The following is a 21,187-nucleotide window of genomic DNA, read 5'->3' as shown; positions in this document are numbered from 1 at the left end:
CTATTAATATTATCGATTAGAAACTATGGTTCATGATAGCCTCATAAAATTTCTATCATTGGGAATATTTACTTTGTATTTTTGTGTTTGTCAGTTATTTCTGGAATATAATGTTACATCTTATTTTTTCAGAGCAAACCTCTGATAGATAATAAACAAAGTTTAATTGAAGAGCTTCAAAAGAAAGTTAAAAAATTAGAAAGCCAACTGGAAAGAAAAGTGGATGAGGTAGACATAAAACCTATGAAAGAAAAGGTATGTAAAGTGTGCTGATTAATATGTTTTCAAGTAGTGACAGACTAAGTAAAATATGTAGCTTATGAACAGATACTGTATTAATTTGAGTGTCTAATACATACTGTAAAGTGGTACTGAACAAAGTAGAGAAATCAAGACAAGTTTCTGTCATCTAGAAAACTACATTTTATATGAGGAGGCAACTATAATGTAATTCTTATTTGGAAATTACTCCATCAACCCCATGTCATCTTCCTGACATTATAGTTCTGTCCATGTTTTTCATACCCTACATGTCCAACAGTATTGTCATTTCTCTTTTGACCTTTGGGATAAAGCTGAACATGTTAAGACATCTACTTTGACCCAGATGTGTCTTTTTTTGTCCTCACTATGCTGAAAGTGCTATTATTTCAGGGTCAAGAAATGATTTGGAATATATTCAGCATTTATAGTAATGATAACCAGTCTGTTCATCAATTGAGTTTGTAATGTGAGATACATTGTTTAAAATTTTCCTACAGGTTAAATAGTAAACTGTAAAAAGTTTCTGATAGAAATAACCCAAAGAAAAACTAAAATTAGATAAAAATACATGGAATTAAATTTGTTATGAACAACAAACTGAAGATAACATGTTAGTAATATTGAATATACCAAGTTTACCTGGGAATTGGGCTATAGCTCAGTAGTCAAGCATTTGTCCAGCTAACACAAGGGGCTAGGTTTGATCCCCAGCACATACATGCATATACATACATGCTAGCTGTTAGAAATATTTGCCCTGAAGAAAATCACTATGGAGGAGCTATCGTTAGTGAAATTTATTCACTATCTATATGTAATTTCAATGTCATGAAAATACAAAGAGTATTTGGAAGTTTTAACATTTTTGCTCTGCAAATAGGGTAGTCTCTTTATAAAACAAATTCTACCCCCTGAGCTTTATATTCCTTTCTCCATAGCATTGATTAGTTTTGGAATATTTACTTATTTCTGTCATCTTTTGATTTCCCTTGCTAGATTGTACACTTTTGATGGCAGAGAGCCACAAGATTGGGTTGGTCATTTACACAAAATGCTTTATTAGAAGCTTACTGTAGTCATGATTGCTTATATTAAAGTCTTCATTTAATGATTTCTTAAGGGGTTGCCTTAGTCAAAACTGTCCCTCAGAATTTTAACTGCCTCGTGATTAAATAAAGCCTACTTAAACTAAAGGTTATTTTTGCTAATAGCCTTGGCATGCCTAAAGATTCTGGAAGTTATATAAAAAAAAACAAACCTATTTACATATTTTATTGGAGGTATTGGTTTACTGTTTTTCTAGGTAAATTGTAATTGATAAATCTTAAAGTGAGATTATAAACAATATTGGTAATTTTCTAATACACTTGTTATTCTTTACAGAGTGCTAGGGAAGAATTAATTAAGTGGGAAGAAGGTAAAAAATGGCAAACCAAAATAGAGGGAATTCGAAACAAGTTAAAAGAGAAAGAGGGAGAAGTTTTTACTCTAACAAAACAGTTGAATACTTTGAAGGATCTTTTTGCCAAGTGAGTTTAAACTTCATGTAAAACTAATTTTATGTAAAGCCTATTAACCTGGAAATGATATAGTTTTACCATAGTTGAAAACATGAAGAGTCTGCTAGTTTAAATTATTTATCTGTGATTCACTCTTTATTTTTATTAAAATGTGTTTTTAATATATTTTAACAATTATAAATAGAATTTCCTGTGATTTTGAAATAAATTAGTTCATTCCAAATACAAAATGGTATAGTTGTTATATATTGGTCTGATAATGGCTAAGCTGCAATTTAATAAATTAAACCAAATAGCAAATGGCATATTTTCATGGTTCTATATTAAATTCCACAGAGCAGATAAAGAGAAAATTACTTTGCAGAGGAAACTAAAATCAACTGGCATGACTGTTGATCAGGTTTTAGGAGTACGAGCTTTGGAGTCAGAAAAAGAGTTGGAAGAATTAAAAAAGAGAAATCTTGACCTAGAAAATGACATTCTGTATATGAGGTAAGCAGTCACATAGAATATTACCTATTTTGATTTTAAAAAATAAATAAACTCCATAAATATGCAAATATATAAACGTGTTTCATGTTTGAATTGTGTTGACTGTCTTTTCCCATGTAAGTTGAGATATTCTTGATTCTTTACAAATAGATTGTATTCTTCACCTTAAAACATTATGTTGTGAGTCCCTGAGTCTTGTTTAAATTCCATGGAAAATACAGATATTTTTGTTTTAGCATAATAATCTGGCTGGTTATGCTCACCCTGCGAATTCCAACCTCTTTTCTTTGGGCTGTGGTTCCAGTTTCAGTTCTGTTTTCAGCAGTGCAAAAGCTATCACATCTATCCTGCACCTCCCAGTAGACAGTCTGATACAGTTCTCAGAATCTTTGAAATTCTGATTAGGATCAGATCTATGTGCATACAGCTCAAGAGTGAGCCCAAACATAATTTTGTAGGCTCCCTTTATTGAGCATCTCCTCCTCTGTTTTCTTTGTGGTACTTCCTCTTTTTGTGTACTCCTCATTTTGATATTTTGGACAGAAATCTAGGGCTTTATTTAAACATTATGCTGTGCATTTCATCAGTTCTTTCTATAGCAAGAAAACAACAGGAGGTCAGAAAGAGGGAGGAGAAAAAACTACTTTTGGTACCCCGTTTACATCATAGCTCTACTAACAGGAGAAAAATTCTCCTCCTACAAAAAAAACCAAAAAACCAAATTGGCCTGTTTTGAATTCCCATTGCTGCCTCTGCCACTACCACAATGGGATAGCTTGAGGGCTGGGACATGAGACAACCTGGAGAAGAAGTAATGAGGTATTTTTGTATTCTCCATGAGTTTTAGAACTTCCCTTTCTCCTTACATGAGCTATAACTAGAAGTCTTCCCTGGAATTCTCCTCAGTGCTGACACCACTCTTTAAGTTTCAAATCACATGTTCAGGCCAGACAAGAAAATTCTGTTTAAAAATTTATGGCCTGTTGGCTGATAAAGTTCTGGTATTCTCTTCCAATCTAATTCCTACTGTTCACTTTCCAACTCCTCAAATAATTGCTCTTTACATTTGAGAAAGACAAGATTATGTTTACTCCATTGTACCTAGAAATCCCCTCCCATCATATCATTCATAAGAGGGCCTTTGCAATTCTTTTTAACATTTTTATTAGCATGTATTAATTGTTCAGGGGGGTTTCAATGTGACATTTACATATGTGCTTCTAATGTATCTTGATTAAATTCACCACCTCCATCATTCACCCTTGTCTTCCCACCTAGAACAATTTCAGTAGGTTCTAATGTTCTGTTTTCATACACTTACACAAAGTGCATCTACCATGTTCACCCTACTTTACCCTCTCTGTTTACCCTCCCCCTTACTCAGACAGGATCTGTTTTACCTTCCTGTCCTTCATTTTTTTAAGTGTATTATTGATTGTCCAAGGGGGATGCATCATGGTATTTCACACAAGCATATGTTCATATATTGCACTTTAATCAGAGTAACCCCTTCTATTACTCTTTCTCTATCTCCCCTATTATTCAGCAGCTTTCAGTGCATTTCATTATACCATCTTCATACACAGAGGCAATGCATTTTGCTATTACTCACTCTCTTCATTCTCTTTTTGTTATCTCTTGTCAAGCTATCTTCAGGTATAGCTATGATCATGCAAAGTAAAAATAAAATGTTTTCTAATAGCAACTAAAATTATAATTTTGTTTCATGTATTTCTTCCAAGATGAACTTAGGTTCATTGTACATACTTTTTATTTTCCCTGGTAAGTGCTTACAGGTGATCTGTAATCATCATTATTAAATGATGATCATTTATTAAAAGTCTAATACCTACTCATAATATTTTGCTATGAGAATATTTACTCTTCATAAATTTATCATGCTTTCCTCCATTAATCTTGAATTTTTTACAATTTTGTAATCATTTTTTAAAATTTCCACATAAAATACTACATATTAATGTGATGTTTCAATACATGTATATATTGTGTAATGCTTAGATCATGATAAGCATAGCCATCTCAGCAAGCATTTATTATTTCTTTGGGGTAAAAACATTTACAATCCTTTCTTCTAGCTTTTTTGAAAGATACAGTTCATTATTGTTATCTGTTGTCACCCTCCTGAATAATAGAACACCAGAACTTATTTCTTCTATATATAACTTAATACTCAAATGTTTCCTCAGCCCTCCCTGTCCCCTAATCTCCCAAACCTCTGGTAATCAGTAGTCTACCTTCAACATCTAGGAGATTAACTTTTTTATATTCCACATATGAGTGAGATCATATGGTATTTGTCTTTTTCTGTGTCTGGTTAATTTCATATAATAGGATGTTCTCAGCTCCATCAATTCTGTCACACATGGCAAGATTCGTTTCACTTTTCATAGAGGAATAGTATTCCTCTGTGTGTGTGTGTGTGTGTGTGTGTGTGTGTGTGTGTGTGTGTGTGTAGCCACGTTTCCTTTATCCATTCATCATTGATGGGACACTTGGGTTGTTTCTGTTTCTTGGCTACTGTAAATAGTGTTTCAATAGACATGAGAGTACAAATATCTCTTAGAAGTACTGATTTCATTTCCTTTTATGTATAGCCAATAGTGGGATTATTGGATTATACGGTAGTTGTTTGTAATTTTTTGAGGAGCCTCCATACTGTTTTCCATACTGCCTACACTAATTTACATTCCTGCTATCAGTGTGGAAGGGTTCCCTTTTCTCCATGTCTTCACAGCATTTGTTAGCCTTTGTCGTTTTGATAATAGCCATTCTAACTGGAGTGATGTGATCTCATTATGCTTTTGATTTGTATTTCCCTATTGATTAGTGACAGCGAGCATTTTGTTCATGTCCCTGTTGGCTGCTTGTGCATGTTCTTTCTGAGAAATGAGCATTGTCCATTTTTCAACTGTTTTTTGTTTGTTTGTTTGTTTTGCTCTTGGGTTTTTGAAGTTCCACATATGTGCTGGAAATTATACCCTTGTCAGGTATATAATTTGTAAATATTTTCTCCTTTTCTGTAAATGCCTCTTTATTCTGTTGATCATTTTCTTTACTGTTCAGAAGCTTTTTAGTTTGGCATAATCCCTTTTCTCTAATTTTGGTTTTGTTTCCTGTCTTTTTGACGAGAGTAATTCTTTTTTATATCTACTATATGTCAATATGAATGTGCTGTGAACATAGGAAGTTAAATTTCCTTTACGTTTCATTCTCATGAGTTTCTAACCTATATTCCATCCTCTTTTTAACTTAGTTTTTTTAATTATTCAGCATTTCCCTTGATAGGCAATAAAAAAAATGATCAATAAATTCATGTATTTGACATGTGTTTATAGTTACTCTCTGGTCCCAGCAATGGATCTTTCCCTTCCTTGCTTTTCTGGTTCTAAGAATATATTGAGAACAAAACTCTAAGCCTTTGCAGATTTCACAAGAATCAAATCATTTTACTTTTGAAACCTTCTAATACTTTTAAAAGCTTCTTCTTTTTTTTCTTCCTAATGTGAATCTGTAAGGGCTAAAGTAATTGAAGAGGATTCGTGAAAGAGATTTGTTTTCTCTGCAAGTTCAAGAAATTTAGATTTCTCAATTATATCAAATCCAAATATTAAAGGGAGGAACATGTAGGCATAAGGCATAGGATTTATCCTTAGCAGGGATTTAGAGGTAAGTGTTTACTGTGATGGTAGAAGTGAATTTATTTGCCTAAGAAAAGATAGACTCCCGGACAATAACTTTGAATAGAAGTGGTTGTGCCAGAATATACAGGGTCTTGTAGGCCAGGCAGGCAAGTTTAGACATAAAATGTCAGATTGTTGTCTGAAACCATTAGGAGCCTTTTTGGATCCTTGAAAATGGTATAGATAGTACAAAATTATTATATGATTTTTAAATAGTATTTTAGCTATCATATATAACTCCATATAAATAAATAAAATATATTATTTAAAAATGTTAGCATGTTTCTCTAAATCATAATATACTTTTTAACTGCTACTTCAGTGAGTCCTCAAGAAAGGATTATTTTCTAATGAAAATTATGATGTCCTAACTTTTTTTCTTTTGTCAAGTTTGGAAGTTTTGAGAATTTTGAAAGTAATATAGTGTTAATATACACATTTGATTTTTTTTTTCCTTCTTTCCTGTACTTTAATGTTATAAAATAGAGAAAAGTTGGTTTACATAGTAAAGTGTGGTTGTTGCTCACAGGACCCACCAAGCTCTTCCTCGAGATTCTGTTGTAGAAGATTTACGTTTGCAAAACAGATACCTTCAAGAAAAACTTCATACTTTAGAAAAACAATTTTCAAAGGATGCATATTCCTGGCCTTCAGTAAGTATACATCCTTCCTTTCTTTTTCTATTCTTAAATGCAAAAAGAGAAATCAACTTCTTCCTTCATCTGGCCTAAAACATTAGATCCTTCTCATTAATACTGATACAGTACATTCAACTTTTTATTTTTACTAGATATGATGTATAATAACTTCTTTGATCCTGTCTGACATAATAATACCAGACTTTAAATATTTAAGTTTTGTATATCTTCATCACAAATGATTTTTAGGAATTCTAAATGTAGATACTATGAATTTTGCTGTGGTAGAGGCATACCATTAAATAAAATGGAAAATTATGTTCAGCACTATTTCCATTCAGGTATGTGTGATATGTTTCCAGTTTATAAAGACTCACTAATGAATAATGTTGAATTTTTTGCTATTTCTTATTTTAAGTATTTAGTGTATTTATTTTTCCCCCTTTTCTTTTCACATTTCTCTTGTCCTTGGACAGAACCTGGTATATGCAGCTATGCTTTCTACCCTTGTTAATAAACAAAAAATATACACTTTGTTCACCAACAGCAACAACAGAAAAATAACAATGCTCGATCTAAAGATGGGAAGAAAATAAATACCAGTGACTACTTATATTATGGGTACCAAGAAATATTTTTTGGTATTACAGAAATAAAAAACATAAAGCAGAGGGTGTTACAGATCCTACTGAGTTAAATAAATAATGAAGCAAGTCCAAACAATAAATCAAGTCCACTTTGGTCAACTAATGGTAAATTAACGGATTTTTAACTACAATTTTGAAAATGTTATAGATCCTAAAGCCGAGAAAATTAATGAAGAATGTTGTGAAGGTGATAATGATAAACAGGAGCACAGTGAGGAAAAGGGTAAGATAGGTAAGAATGAGAAAGAAAAGGACACAAACGTGAAGATGGATCCCATCCAGTCTGCCACAGTTGCAGATATAGTAAAATAGTGCGCTGAGGGCGCTCTGCAGGCCAGTCATGAAACTGTATCTGTCTAGTCAGGAAGTGAAATGTCCCTGATGTGGATACATGGCATTCCTTGTTTTCTTTGTTAGCTGGATTTTTCTTTATATCAAGGCAAACACATGTGTAATGCCAATGGAACAAAATATGTAGGCTTTGCAAAAAATATTAATAGACTTCTTCTTAAGTCCTAACTTTTGACTACTTTTTACAAAAATTAGTTATACATATCCTAATTCAGTTTAGTACTCATGTTTTACTTGGTATATACTTAGAAAGTATAATAGATAAATATACAATATAATACAATATAGCACTTTACATGTTCGTTTTGCCTTAATCATTCCTGGTTCAGCCATTATGTTTACAAGTGTAAATTCACTACAGTGAATAGTAATACAATTTTGTTAACAATGCTATGAAACAATATAATATGTAAGTTCCTTTGGTGGTCTTTTATAACAGACACTTTTTTTAAGTGAGGAAAGGGAGCTCACATGTGTTGCTGTATATGTTGTTTTAGGCTCTGTGCCCAAGTATATTTTTCACAACACTTTGTAAAATATTTCTGGGAAGATGGGAGAATAAGTACATCTCTAGTGATCAGGAAGATGCAGATCAGGATTTAAACCCAGGTCTAACTCTAGCGTTTCTGAACTTTGATTCACACACTATTTTTGGTCAGTTTATATTGAGGTACATTAAAGAAAAGTTTGCTTCCAATTGAAATTAAATCACATTTATCTTTATTTTTCTTTATCCTCTCTACCTCAGCATATTCCAGTGACCTACAACCTTCAGGTGGCATACTTTCAAATGTTAAGAGAAAATAAATTGATTTGTTACTTCATTCATGTAGGTGTTCATAGTGCTTTTTCTTAATTCCTATCCCCTGAGAATTTGATTTCAACCAGTTTATGATTTTTAGTATATTTTTGTTGAGGGCAGCAGGGGATTGAGACAGGATCTCACAGTCTTGCCCTGATAAGCTTTGGAACTTGCTGTTTACCCCAGGCTGGCCTACTAGGAATCCTCCTGCACCCACCTCCACAACGCTGAGATTATAGTCTGTACCACTGTGCCCAGAAGTTTGTGAGTCTTAAATTCTTCTGTAATATTGCATTTGTATTTTAGTGAGAAGTGTGTTAAAAATATCTTCATTGGAAATCATCAGGTAGAATTACTGTTTTCTATGAGTGATATTTAATATACATATTTTATCTACCAATCCCTTGTACCATTAGATGATTATCATTCATGGAGTAGAGTAGATACCACAGGCAGAACAAACAAAGTAAAGGAGACAGAAGAGTTTAGAGACAGAGATTTAAAGATTTCCATGTCTGAAGAGACCTGAAAAATTATCCTACTTAGTGTCTTCATTCATAAGATGCAAAAACTGTCAGCCTTAGAAGTGATAAGATTTGCCTTGTAATTAACCTCATAGTAGAAGACTCTGGGTAGTCTGAATAAGTGGAAACAAATTACTGTGGTTTATAGGCATCAACAAAAATGTCCTTTTTTGCCACTATATATGTGCATATATATATATACTCATTCTCCTACATGAAAATCATGTGGACACACGCATTCTTTCTGCCAGTGTTCTGTTATATGCTTCATCAGAATCAAATGTCTGCCCAGAATTTCTTCGCTTCTCCATGTCCTATTTTTTATTCCTTTTTTCTACGTTTGACCATAGAAAACACATGTGTATATTTCATTGCTCTTTAATATATAATATATTAAATATATATTATGTATGGTATATAATTAATATATATAAATATATGTTAATATATATCAGAGGTGTAGTGTAAAGTCTGATAATTCTAAAGCCACTATAGAGACGAATAATGTGTATTTATATGTTATATTTTAAGGAGAATAATGTCTGGGGAGCTAATTGACATCAGAGCTCACTGAACCACTAGAGAGTAAAAGAGATGGTGGAGAAAAAAATTAAAGCCTTTTTGAGTAGTACTTTCATAAAATTATTTCATGTGATACAGCAGTCCTATAAAGTAGATGTTGTTCTACCCAGTTTAGAGAAAAAATAATCAAGCTCAGATTTCTCTTTTAAGTTACTTAATTTATAGTTTAGAATCAGAAGTAAAAAATGAACATAAGCAGTAATTCAAGGTACATTAGTGAATGCCAAGGAAAATGCAAATGTGGTGTTCATGCATTTCAAAGGAGGGAGTAATTACTTTAGCTCAAGAAATGAGGAAGTAGTTTTTGAAGGAAGAAGAGATTGAGGTAGTTCTTATACTCTGCGTATTAATTTGCCTGGATTGGGATATCATATTAGAATATAATCAGCCCTCCATGTTCATGGATTGTGAATTCATGGGTTGAGCCAACCACTGATCAAAAATATTTGGAAAAATGTGGGTCTATACTGAGAATGTACAGACTTCCTTTTGTGTTATTATTCCCTAAACAATACAGTATGAATACTATTTACATAGCATTTACATTTATTAGATATTATTAGTAATTTAAAGGTGATCTGAAATATATGGAGGATATGCTTAGGTTTTTATGCAAATGCCATGTTGTTTTATAGGGGTCTTCAGCATCTATACATTTTGGTATTAGAGGGCAGGGGAGAAGAGGAGTGTCCTGGAGTCAGTCCCCTGTGAATACTGAAAAACAACTGTAGTACAGATTTAATGGTTTAAACAAAATGTATTTATGCTCTCGTAGTTTTAGAGGCCGGATGTCCAAAACCAAAGTGTTGGCAGGGTTGATTCCTTCTGAAGGCTTTGAGGGAAAGTCTTAGCTTATAAATGGCCACGTTTCCCCTGTCTCTGTCCAAATTCCCTCATTTCTCCGTTTTATAAGGATACCAGTTTTACTAGATTAGAATCTACCCTACTGACCTCCTTTTCATTTGATTACCTATCTCCAAATAAGGTCATCTTTCAAGGTAATAGGAGGTTTATTTTGAACTAACCTACTATATATTAGTTTAACCATCGTGAGAAAATATATGAAGGCATTATACATATAGATATTTAAGTTATACTTTGCCCTTTTTTTTGTATGGGGGTTTGATCAGGGCCTACACCTTCAGCCACTCCACCAGTACTTTTTTGTGGTAGGTTTTTTCTGGATAGGGTCTCATGAACTATTTGCCCAGGCTGGCTTTGAACCATGAGCCTCCTGTTCTCTTGCTTCCTGAGTAGCTAGGATTACAGATGTGAGCCAAATTACCTTTTGTGTTGCAAGTTTTACTGGCTTTCTCTATTATGCTAGTTTTTCCTATTTGAGGAAAAAAAGTTCTCTTGAAGTGTTTTCTTATCCATTAGTCTTTTGTAGATTTTATTAAATGTTAAACATTCTAAATTTCACTTTCCTAAAGATGACAGAAATGGAGTCAGATGATCATTGTCAGAAAGAACAGGTGCTTCAGAGGGAAAACTTGAAGTTGTCATCCGAAAATGTTGAGCTGAAGTTTCAGCTGGAACAAGCAAATAAAGATTTGCCAAGATTAAAGGTAAATTATTTAATGATCTTTATGATAGTTAGGAAATCAAATGCCTACAAAGCTCTCCCTGCCAGACATTTAGTTGTTATGTATGCTTATATTAGTTTATGAAATGCATATTCATAAAATATCACAGTAATATTATTGAGGGCCTACTTTGTATCAGATTCTCTTCAGGTGCTGGGATACAACAGTTAAAGAATTCCTGCACAGAAGGCCGGCCTTCTGTGGGAAGATTGACAGTGAACAAGTGCACAAGTTCACATGTAGTGTCTCAGCTGGTGTGAAGGGATGGAGGGAGGGGTATGACCTAGAGTAGTGAAAGAGGACTTCCTTTTAATAGCTAGGGGAGACATAAGGGAGTCACACAGCTAACAGAAAAATAATTCCAGACAGTACAACTAGCGTGTTCAAATGAACTGAGATGTGAGAATACTTGGTATATTTTATTAACAATTGTCACATTTAAAAATATAAGGATAATTATTTCTTTAAGAAATACTTTATTCTGATGTTAGTAAGTTTTTTGTCTTTGATTTTTCTGTATCTTACCCTGTCTGTGGGAATCTTTATTTTTCTCTTGACTAGCTCCTTAATTCTGCTTTCCCATCTAGAATAGTACTAGTCTGTCAGTTCCATTGGTAGTGATATAATTAAGCTACGTCCTGCTTCTCATTCTGATTTCTGATAGAACCAGTGTAAGAACTTCAGTTCTCTTTTTCTGTGTACCATATGGGTAAGTATCTACATGTATAAATTATGGGACAGTTACAATAAGAGTCCTAAATCCAAATTTATATTGTATACTTAGGCAATAGTATAAAAAGTATTTCTTGAATGTTCATATATAAGAGATGCTTTTATTAATTTAACATATGTCTTAGTTCAAACTCCTTGGTAATTCAAAGATCCAGTTGGTTAATTTGTTCAGCTAGAGTTTATTAGTATAGGTGGATTCCTATTAGTATAGTCAGTCCTTAGAATGACTGTAGTTATCTGAGATTGTTATGTATTTTCTTTTATCTTTTAGAATCAAGTAAGAGATTTGAAGGAAATGTGTGACTTTCTTAAGAAAGGAAAAACAGAAGTTGAGCGGAAACTTGGCCAGATTAGAGGGGTGAGTATGTGTCAGGAGGTCAGGGCAAAGACTTGAGCCTTTATTTCATGTTGGTGAGTAGCACAAATGGAAGCAATCTGAATGCCAAAACTTTTCGGGGAATACTATTTAAATTATTGAATATTAGATGGTATTAAGACGGTAAGCAACATTTGTTTCAAAGATGAAAATATATGTGTATACTATAAATATGTACAATTATGTCAATTTTTTAAAAATTAAAAAGATCTTTTCTAAGTTAATAATGAATACTATACTAAAATTAGTTGAATGTTTATGGTTCAAGGTTATTCACTGAACAGAGTGCAAAAATGTAAAAAATTTAAGCACATTATTTTACTTAACTGTTGAAAATTGTTTTTATTTTAAATTATAAGTGGTTAAGCTTATTAACTGTTGACCCATCTCTGTTGCTATCTTGACATAAGATTGTATTTCAAATGTCTTTTCTACTTATATTAAACAGAAACAATTTCAAAGCATTGGCTATTCTTAGAAAAAAATTACCTTTATAATGCTACAGTTAAATTAGACTATTCATGAACTGTTTGAACACACATTTTTTCTTTTGTGATTTTACTCCATGTAAAGAAAATTTTGGTGTATTGGAGAGAACATTAGACAAATAGAATATTTAGATTTATTCACTTGATCAACATCAAAGCTAGAGTATTTAAGCTGTTACTTACTATAAGGATTTGAAGATTATGAAATTTTCTAAGTCTTGGCTTTTGTGTATGTAAAGTGAGAATTAAAATTACTGACTCACAGGTTGTTTTAAAATGGTATTGAATTAACATAAGGTCTGGGATAAAATATTAGCAATTATTAATAATGAGAATAAGATTGGACCTGTGGTGGTGTTGCTGCTTCCTTTATACTCTCTAAAATATTTGACAAAAGTTTTCATATTCTCTTATAGTCTGGTAGAAGTGGAAAGACGATTCCAGAACTAGAAAAAACCATTGGTTTAATGAAAAAAGTAGTTGAAAAAGTCCAAAGAGAAAATGAGCAATTGAAAAAAGCATCAGGAATTCTGACCAGTGAAAAAATGGTTAATATTGAACTGGAAAATGAAAAGTTAAAGGTAATCTTTTAATATGATCATTTTATGGGAATGTTTGCTATTTTAATTTTTATTTATGTATTTATTTTGATGATACTGGGGTTTGAACTCAGGGCCTTGTGCTTGCTATGCAGGCACTCTGACACTTGATCCACATGCTCGGCCCTTTTTCTGCTTCAGTTATGTTTCAGGTACAGTCTCATGTTTTTGCTCACGGCTCACCTTGGAAGGCAATCTTCTTACCTATGGCCTTCCACATAGCTTGGATTATAGGCATGAGCCTCCACGACTGGCTTGTTAGTTGATATGGAGTTCACACTAAGTTTTTTGCCCAGGCCAGCCTTGAATTGTGATTTTCTCTATCTCCTCTACCCTAGTAACTGTGATTATAGGCATGTACCACTATGTTTGGCCTTAATTTTTATGTATTTTTAAGGAAAGTTTTAAATATCCTTATACTACATAAAAGGCTATAATCGATATAGAGTACATATTTTATACAAAAAGAAAAAACATTGGTGAGAAAGGTAAGGACAGTTAAGAGTGACTCCACTTGATCTTCCTTATTATTTCAAGACTGATGGTTCTTATTCTGGAAGCATAGATTAAATTACCTGTATCTATGTTTTGTGTATGTGTGTGGCGATACTGGGGGTTCAGCTCGGGGCCTTATACTTGCTAGGTAGGTGCTCTACCACTGAAACAACAATCCCATCCCTTTTTGCTTAAGTTAATTTTGAAATAGGGCCTCCCTTTATGCCTAGGCAGGCCTGTACTGCAGTCCTGTTGTTTGTGCTTCCCTGAGTAGCTAGGATGACTGGCATGTGCCACCACCTACAGCCATTGGTTGGGGTGTGGGACTCTCAAACTTTTTTCCAGGCTAGCCTCTAACTCTTGTTCGCCCAGTCTCCACCTCGTAGGATTACAGGTTTAAGCCTGAGCCTAGCAACCAATATTTACTTTTAAACATGCAGATACCCAAGACCCCATCCTTGCAATTGATTTAGCTCCTAAGATAGGTGTTGAGTTGGGGGAATTTATGTAGTTTCGTTTTTTTGTTTTTAGTCTTCAGCTCATTCTACCATGTAGTCAAGTTTGGGAACTTCAAATATGGTCTCTAAAACTACCTTGAGTTAAGTTTTATGAGTTTAGAAGTGTGATTTCCATGTTTTAATAATATGCAGGGTTTTTTTTGATTTCTTGTTTATTACCAGGCTGAATTAGAAAAACTTAAAGCTCATCTTGGACGTCAGTTGAGCATGCACTATGAATCCAAGACTAAAGGCACAGAGAAAATTGTGGCTGAAAATGAAAGGCTTCGTAGAGAACTTAAAAAAGTATGACTTTCGTGACTTAATTTTTATTCTCATTAAGTGGTACATCTTGGTAAAAGTGAAAGTAGAACCTTGATGAGAATGTTTCTTCAAAGTAGATACTAAGATATTTAGGAAGTGTGCTGGCGGAATGGCTCAACTAGTAAAGCCACCTACCTAGCAAGTGTGAGGCCTGAGGCCCTGAGTTCAAACACCAGTACCACCAAAACCAAAAAGATTTAGGAATTGTGTTTTATGAATCTGGAGTCAGTATAATGTAGAAGCAGCTCAGTCTCAATTCAGCTGTTAGTTTTGTTACTTATTAGTCATGGGAATTAAGACAAACAGCTTTACATCTTTCTTTTCCTCAATTCCCTCGTATGTAAAATCAAAAGTAATAAGTATACCTATCTCATAGCTGGGTGTTGTGGTGCACAACACTCTAATCCTAAGCATTCGCTCAGGAGGTGGGAAAGGGATGGTCTCAAGCTTGAGGCAACCCTTGGATACATAGTAAATTCAAGGCCAGCTGTGCTATAAGCGAAACCCTTTCTCAAAACAAAAAAGCAATACACCTACTTCACAGAGCTGCTGCTATGACATTTAAGAGTAAGTCAGTGTTTATGCACTAACTTAGAACAATGCCTAATTTACAATAAGGAGAAGGAGCATAACTATTTAAATGGCAAAAATGTATTCCCAACTCCAAATAAGTATTGCTACTTATATGGATGATATAGTGGATGAATTGAAATTAATATTTTTAAACTAGTTAATAGTATCTGAAGGTATTGTGAGGCCAGAGTGATACTGTGTCTTGAATGTGGATGTTTAATAGTGGAAGCAGTCTGTGTTACTTATACGTGTGTTATTCTTAAAGGTAGATTTCTTTTAAGTATTATGATTCAAAACAGAATCTTTTAAATGTGTAAAAAGGTGAACTATCCTATTATTATGAAAATACTGCAGAGAAATTAAATGATAAAGTAACCACTAGTGTAAAATACTTATAAATGCATTTGTCTGACCTCATTTACATGAGCTTTTATTCTGGTTATTAGGATCATATTGATGTTTTAGAGGAGAGGAAACACTGGATTTTTGTTGCAATTTTAATCAGCATTTAAAACTCAAGTCATTTTTTGTTTTCTAACTTGCAGGGCTAATTTTAAATACACTGCATCTGTAAGACCAGTATCATGTATTGTTATAATATACTAATTAGCTTTTAATGATAGGAAACCGAAGCTGCAGAGAAACTGCGGATAGCCAAGAATAATTTAGAGATACTAAATGAGAAGATGGCAGCTCAACTGGAAGAGACTGGTAAGAGATTACAGTTTGCAGAAAGCAGAGGTCCACAGCTTGAAGGTGCTGACAGCAAGAGCTGGAAGTCAATTGTTGTTACAAGGTAGGACCAAATAGTTTAAATCTTATACAAAATATAATGGATTCTATTTCTGGCACTGTTAACTTAAAAGATGACCCCACTCTGATTTACCTAGTTTTTTCCTGATGAACAATTGTTTGGTTGTTTATGTTAATATACTTTTATTCTATCCTGGCAGTGCCAAAAATATTTTTCTTCCTTAAAATGTTTAACTAGTTTTGGTGGCAGCCACAGAACAGAGTAGTGCGGGAATTGAGCTAAGACCTAGCAGCAAGTGTGCATCACCAAGCTGCCATCAGCCATGAACCTTGGCTGAAACCACCCAACTTCTGGATGCTGTTTTTCTCTATCTGCAACCTGAGCTTCTTGATTGTATTCATTTTCGACTCAGGTGTAACTCAGGAACATTTGGGCTATTATGTCACAGATATGTCCTGATCTGCAGTACTTTCAGTTGTATCCTGGATGATTCTGTCTTTAGATAGCCCCAGTAGATGAATACAGCAGCAGCTTTAGTATCTAACTGGCCTCTGGTACATTTTCTCCCACCCTGTGAAATTTTGCTTTAAGTATATGGATTTCTGCCTATGAAACTAATCTTCATGCTGTGAAAGCCACTGATCTTTATGGCTATGGGAGATTACAAGTAAACATGTTATTGTCATTATCACTGTGGGTTCGTCATGACTGTGAGGCATTGGTAAAAGGGCTTTGGTGTCATTTCCATTTCCTATATTCAAGAAGTCTAAAAGCTAGTAACTATTGGGATCCCATGAAAGTCATCCTATATGAAGTTGTATCCTTTGCCATGAGCACATCTCATCTTTATCTAGAGAGAAACTCATCTTTATCTTACTGTCTTCTTTAAGTTTCTTATGTCCACACATCCCCGATCATCCCTGTGATTTCTTTGGAAGCTACATTTACCCCTGCCTGATTTTGCAATGACCTTGATGGGGAACAAGATGATATTCACCACTACAACCAGGATGGGGGTCTTAGCACTGAAAAACTACATAAAGTTCTACAGTGGAGCAGTTATACTACACTTAACCCCAGTCAGCCAAGTCTAAGGAGAAGGAGCAAAGTTAAGCAAGCATATTAGATAGCAACGCACATGGTTATGTGGTCCTGGAGGAGACCTTGGTTCCTATCCTGATACTATTCCTAAAGTAGTCAGAATCCACCCTTTGCTCTCCAACCCTCACTTTCCCAATACTAAGAACAAGTATTCTTTTCAAAGGCTAGTGTCAGGGTGAAATTAACAAGGTGATAGTATGGAAAATAAAGGTCTGTTCTTTTGTCTTCTTGGATCCCAATAGGGGCTCTCAGCCAGCAATCCTGTCAGTTGATTTCCTTGGACATTCCTTTATTTTCTTATGTAATCATGCAGGGTCTCAGAAAGAATTTTGAGTTACTTTGAGGTTTATTTATTCAGCAGATATTTTACTCAGCACCTGTTAGTACAAGATTCTGGGTGTTATACTGGCCATTAATTCTAAAAGGTTGTGCTTGCCTAAGTGCCTTCAGAGCTATGCAGCTTCGATCACTTAGAAAGACCTAATTCTTAATGTGACCCTGATTAAATTAAATCCCTTCTGTGGGCTCAAGTTATTTTTATCTGGAAATGATGGTACCTGTCCTTCTTTTTCTAAAATTTCTCTATCAGGCTACAAAAGAGATTATTGGTATAAAAAGGTTATTAAGATTTAAAACAGTTGTAGGTGATTATTATATTTAACTGTAATTGAATATGACTTCACAATTTAGATCATTTACATGCTTTAAATCTAAGAACTATATAGGTAAGTGAGCATAGACAATGCCCTCAATAAATCATTTTGAAGAAGACATAAGTCCAAGTAGAAACTTCTTTTTGTTTGGATTTGCTTTTGAGACAGGGTCTCACTATAACACCCAACACCCAGGCTGGACCCAAACTCCTAATCCTCTTGCCCCAGTCTCCAAGTGCTGAGATTTACAGGGGCACCACCACACATGGCAAATAGAATCTTCTTGACAGAGATAAGGCTCATTCTGATCTTTGACCTCTAGATTCCTTAAATGTAAGGAATCCAAATCTTTCCTTCACCCCTGCAAAAAAAAAAAAAATTGCTAAAGTCTAGAGCTAACATTATATACCCACCTCAATCAAGTAGTTTAAAGATACCTCTTTTGGTACTCATGACACATGTGGTCTGACTTATGCTAAAATCCTTATAGTTGCTCTGTTCATTATTCAACAAACTTATGAACATATATTCTGATCCCACTATGCTGAATGCTAGAATAGGCCAGAGTAACGTGGAGGCTATTTTAAATAGGGTAATCAGAGAAGGCCTTTGTGCTTGAGTGTCTTTTGAACAGAAAACAGATGAAGTGAATAAATTAGTTCTGATGTTTCATCATTAACCTTTGGTGGACATTCCTTACAAAATTTACATTCCCTTCTAAATTTCTAAGGTCTGTTCAGAACTATATGAATGCAATTTTGATTTTCCTTCCTTATACTGTTCTTGTCATATTTTATTTCCAAAGCAATACTAGTCTTTAAATTTAGCTAAAAGGCATTCCTTCCCTCTCTCAACCATGCATTTAGAAGTTTTCTTTGTGCAGTATTTTTCTACTTAGATATCTTTTGTGTATGAGTGTGTGAGAGAGACAGTGAGGGAGAAGAAAGAGAGAGATTGCTTGCCATCTATATATTTCTAAGAATATCTAGTAATATGAATTTGATATTCTAATTAATTTGATTTTGTATTTTCTTGTGCCTTAAAAAGAAAGGCATCCATTTAAGATTTTTACAGTTGCCAAATTTAGACTCCATCTTTGTTGTAATCTTGAGGTGTGTCTAAATCCTCTATTTTAATTCGTGCATTTGTTAATTAGGGATCTTATCCTTTGCCATCTTTTAAAGCTAAATAAATATGTAGCTGAAAGTTTAACTAGAAAAAACATCATACTAAGACTTTCCTGCATATTTTAGCATGATAATTTGAACTGACTTTCCAATCAGTGAAATTCCATATCACGCCAATAACATTTTTATGTATACTTTCAGAATGTATGAAACCAAGTTGAAAGAATTGGAAACCGATATTGCCAGAAAAAATCAAAGCATTACTGACCTTAAACAGCTTGTAAAAGAAGCAACAGAGAGAGAACAAGAAGTTAAGAAATACACTGATGACCTCAAACAACAGGCATGTAATACAATTTTTCTTTAAATGATAAAATGTTAATGTTATCATAGCTTGAGACGTTCTTATTGTCTTAAGAAGAAAAAACAACTCTTGATTAATTCCTTCCATAGAAGGCCAATCTAACTGAATTACACCATAATTTATCCATTTATTTAAACAAAAAACTGTGGATCATCATTGACTTCGTTCTTTTTTTTTTTTTTTTTTTTGCGGTACTGGGGTTTGAACTCAGGGCCTACCTACACCTTGAGCCACTCCACCAGCCCGCTTTTTTGATGGATTTGTTTTGAGATAGGGTCTCAGGAACTGTTTTCCCAGGGCTGGCTCTGAACCATGATCTTCCTAATCTCTGTCTCCTGAGTAGCTAGGATTACAGGCATGAGCCACCAGTGCCCAGTGACTTCATTCTTTCATTCCCCACATCTTTTTCATTATTAAATCATGTCAGCTGTAAATTCTTTTTTCTTTTGGTGGTACCAGAGTTTAAACTCAGGGCTTCCTGCTTTGCGGGCAGACTTGCTACCACTTGAGCTATACCTCCAGTCCTTTTCACTCTGTTATTTTGGAGATAAGGTCTCACTTTTTGCCCAGGCCAGCCTGGACTGCAATCCTGTTATAGCTTCAGTCTGTAGCTGGTATGGCATGCTTGTGCCAAGCTTTTTGCTATTGAGATGGGGATCTCAACAAAACTTTTTTGGTTAGGCTGGCCTATAGCCTCAGTTCTCCTGATCTCAGCCTTCCACATAGTTTAGAGTGACAGTTGCACACTATTGCACTTATCAGTTGTATTTTCAAAATATATCATATCTATTTCTCAACATCTCCATCAAGTAGCTTGTGTGTGTGTGTGTTTGTGTGCTGCACCTCTGGGCTTCATGCTTGCTAGGCAAGTTCTATCACTTGAGCCACTCCACCAACCCAAATCATCACTAGCATTCTTATGCAAGCCCTTATTTCATATCTGAACAATTAATTTCCTAACTAGTCTCTTGATTTCTATTCTTGCATCAATTCACCTTTTTCCTGTTACGTTTTTTTCTCCATAGTTCTTAAATAATTTGTAAAGCACAAAGCAAGTCACTGCAGTCCTATTCTCAGAATCTTCCAGTGGTTCTCTTATTACACTCGTATAAAACTTTGTAACACAGTTCTTTTCATAACCTGTATGTACATGATCTGACACCTAGTTTTCTCTTCGGTCTTATATCACTTTTCCCATTATTCAGTGTTTTAGCCACATTAACAAACCAAATTCATTTAAGCTTCACATCTTTGTACTTACTTCCTTTGTTTAGAAGTATTCACCCAACATTCTCATAAGCCCCTCCGGTACCTCAATGTCTGTTTTAATGAAGGCTCCATACAGGAGACCTTCCCTAATCCTAACCATACCACCTCCCATCACTCCATCATCCTAATCTGGATTATTTTTCTTGGTAGCCCTTTCCACCCATCTGGCACTAGCCTCATATCACATTATGTATCATATATCACATGCTCATTACTTGTCTTTCCTCACTAAAAATGTAAGGACCATGTAAGAAGGGATTCTGGCTATTTTGTTCACTACTATGTCCTCTGTAGCTAGGACAGTGCCTGGTGTGCAGTAATGAGTTTCTTAATAAATTGTTGAGTGAATGGTGAATTTAATATAGAAATGTGATTACTGCATGCTTTTGACAACCCAAATTTTAATATTATAGTTTGTTCCATCTAAACTTATCTTCTAACTTTTCATTGTGCCCAAAGATTGAGATTCTCAAACATGTTCCTGAAGATGTTGAAACAGAGCAAGGCCTTAAAAGGGAGCTACAACTTCTTAGGTACATAAAATGCTCATATGACTACTTAGCTTATTTCTTTTTTCCTTTTTTAAAAATTATTTTATAGTGAGATTTGCTACAACTAAAGACTAACATTTGCAAAACTGGTTAAATCTGCATTTCATCTTTTTAATGTCATTTATTCTGTCTACATACTGAAAAAAAGATAAACCCATTCCTAATAAGCTTATAATT

The 21,187-nt window shown here is 34.1% G+C and overlaps 1 protein-coding gene across 4 annotated transcripts in view; it reads left to right on the top strand.

Moving 5' to 3' along the window:
- Positions 1–21,187, top strand: part of Cep290 (centrosomal protein 290) — a 106,521-nt gene that overhangs the window by 80,074 nt on the left and 5,260 nt on the right. For all 4 annotated transcript variants that reach the window (XM_074084079.1, XM_074084078.1, XM_074084076.1 and 1 more), the window contains 11 exons: positions 133–255; positions 1,648–1,793; positions 2,121–2,276; positions 6,507–6,630; positions 10,955–11,089; positions 12,111–12,197; positions 13,120–13,284; positions 14,478–14,600; positions 15,815–15,987; positions 19,028–19,169; positions 20,919–20,992. In XM_074084079.1, the coding sequence (XP_073940180.1) occupies positions 133–255; positions 1,648–1,793; positions 2,121–2,276; positions 6,507–6,630; positions 10,955–11,089; positions 12,111–12,197; positions 13,120–13,284; positions 14,478–14,600; positions 15,815–15,987; positions 19,028–19,169; positions 20,919–20,992 (1,448 nt within the window). The remainder of the gene's footprint in view (positions 1–132; positions 256–1,647; positions 1,794–2,120; positions 2,277–6,506; positions 6,631–10,954; positions 11,090–12,110; positions 12,198–13,119; positions 13,285–14,477; positions 14,601–15,814; positions 15,988–19,027; positions 19,170–20,918; positions 20,993–21,187) is intronic.

Source organism: Castor canadensis, chromosome 8 (genome assembly GCF_047511655.1).
Source record: "Castor canadensis chromosome 8, mCasCan1.hap1v2, whole genome shotgun sequence".
Lineage (NCBI taxonomy): Eukaryota > Metazoa > Chordata > Mammalia > Rodentia > Castoridae > Castor > Castor canadensis.
This window is presented reverse-complemented; position numbering and strand designations above follow the sequence as displayed.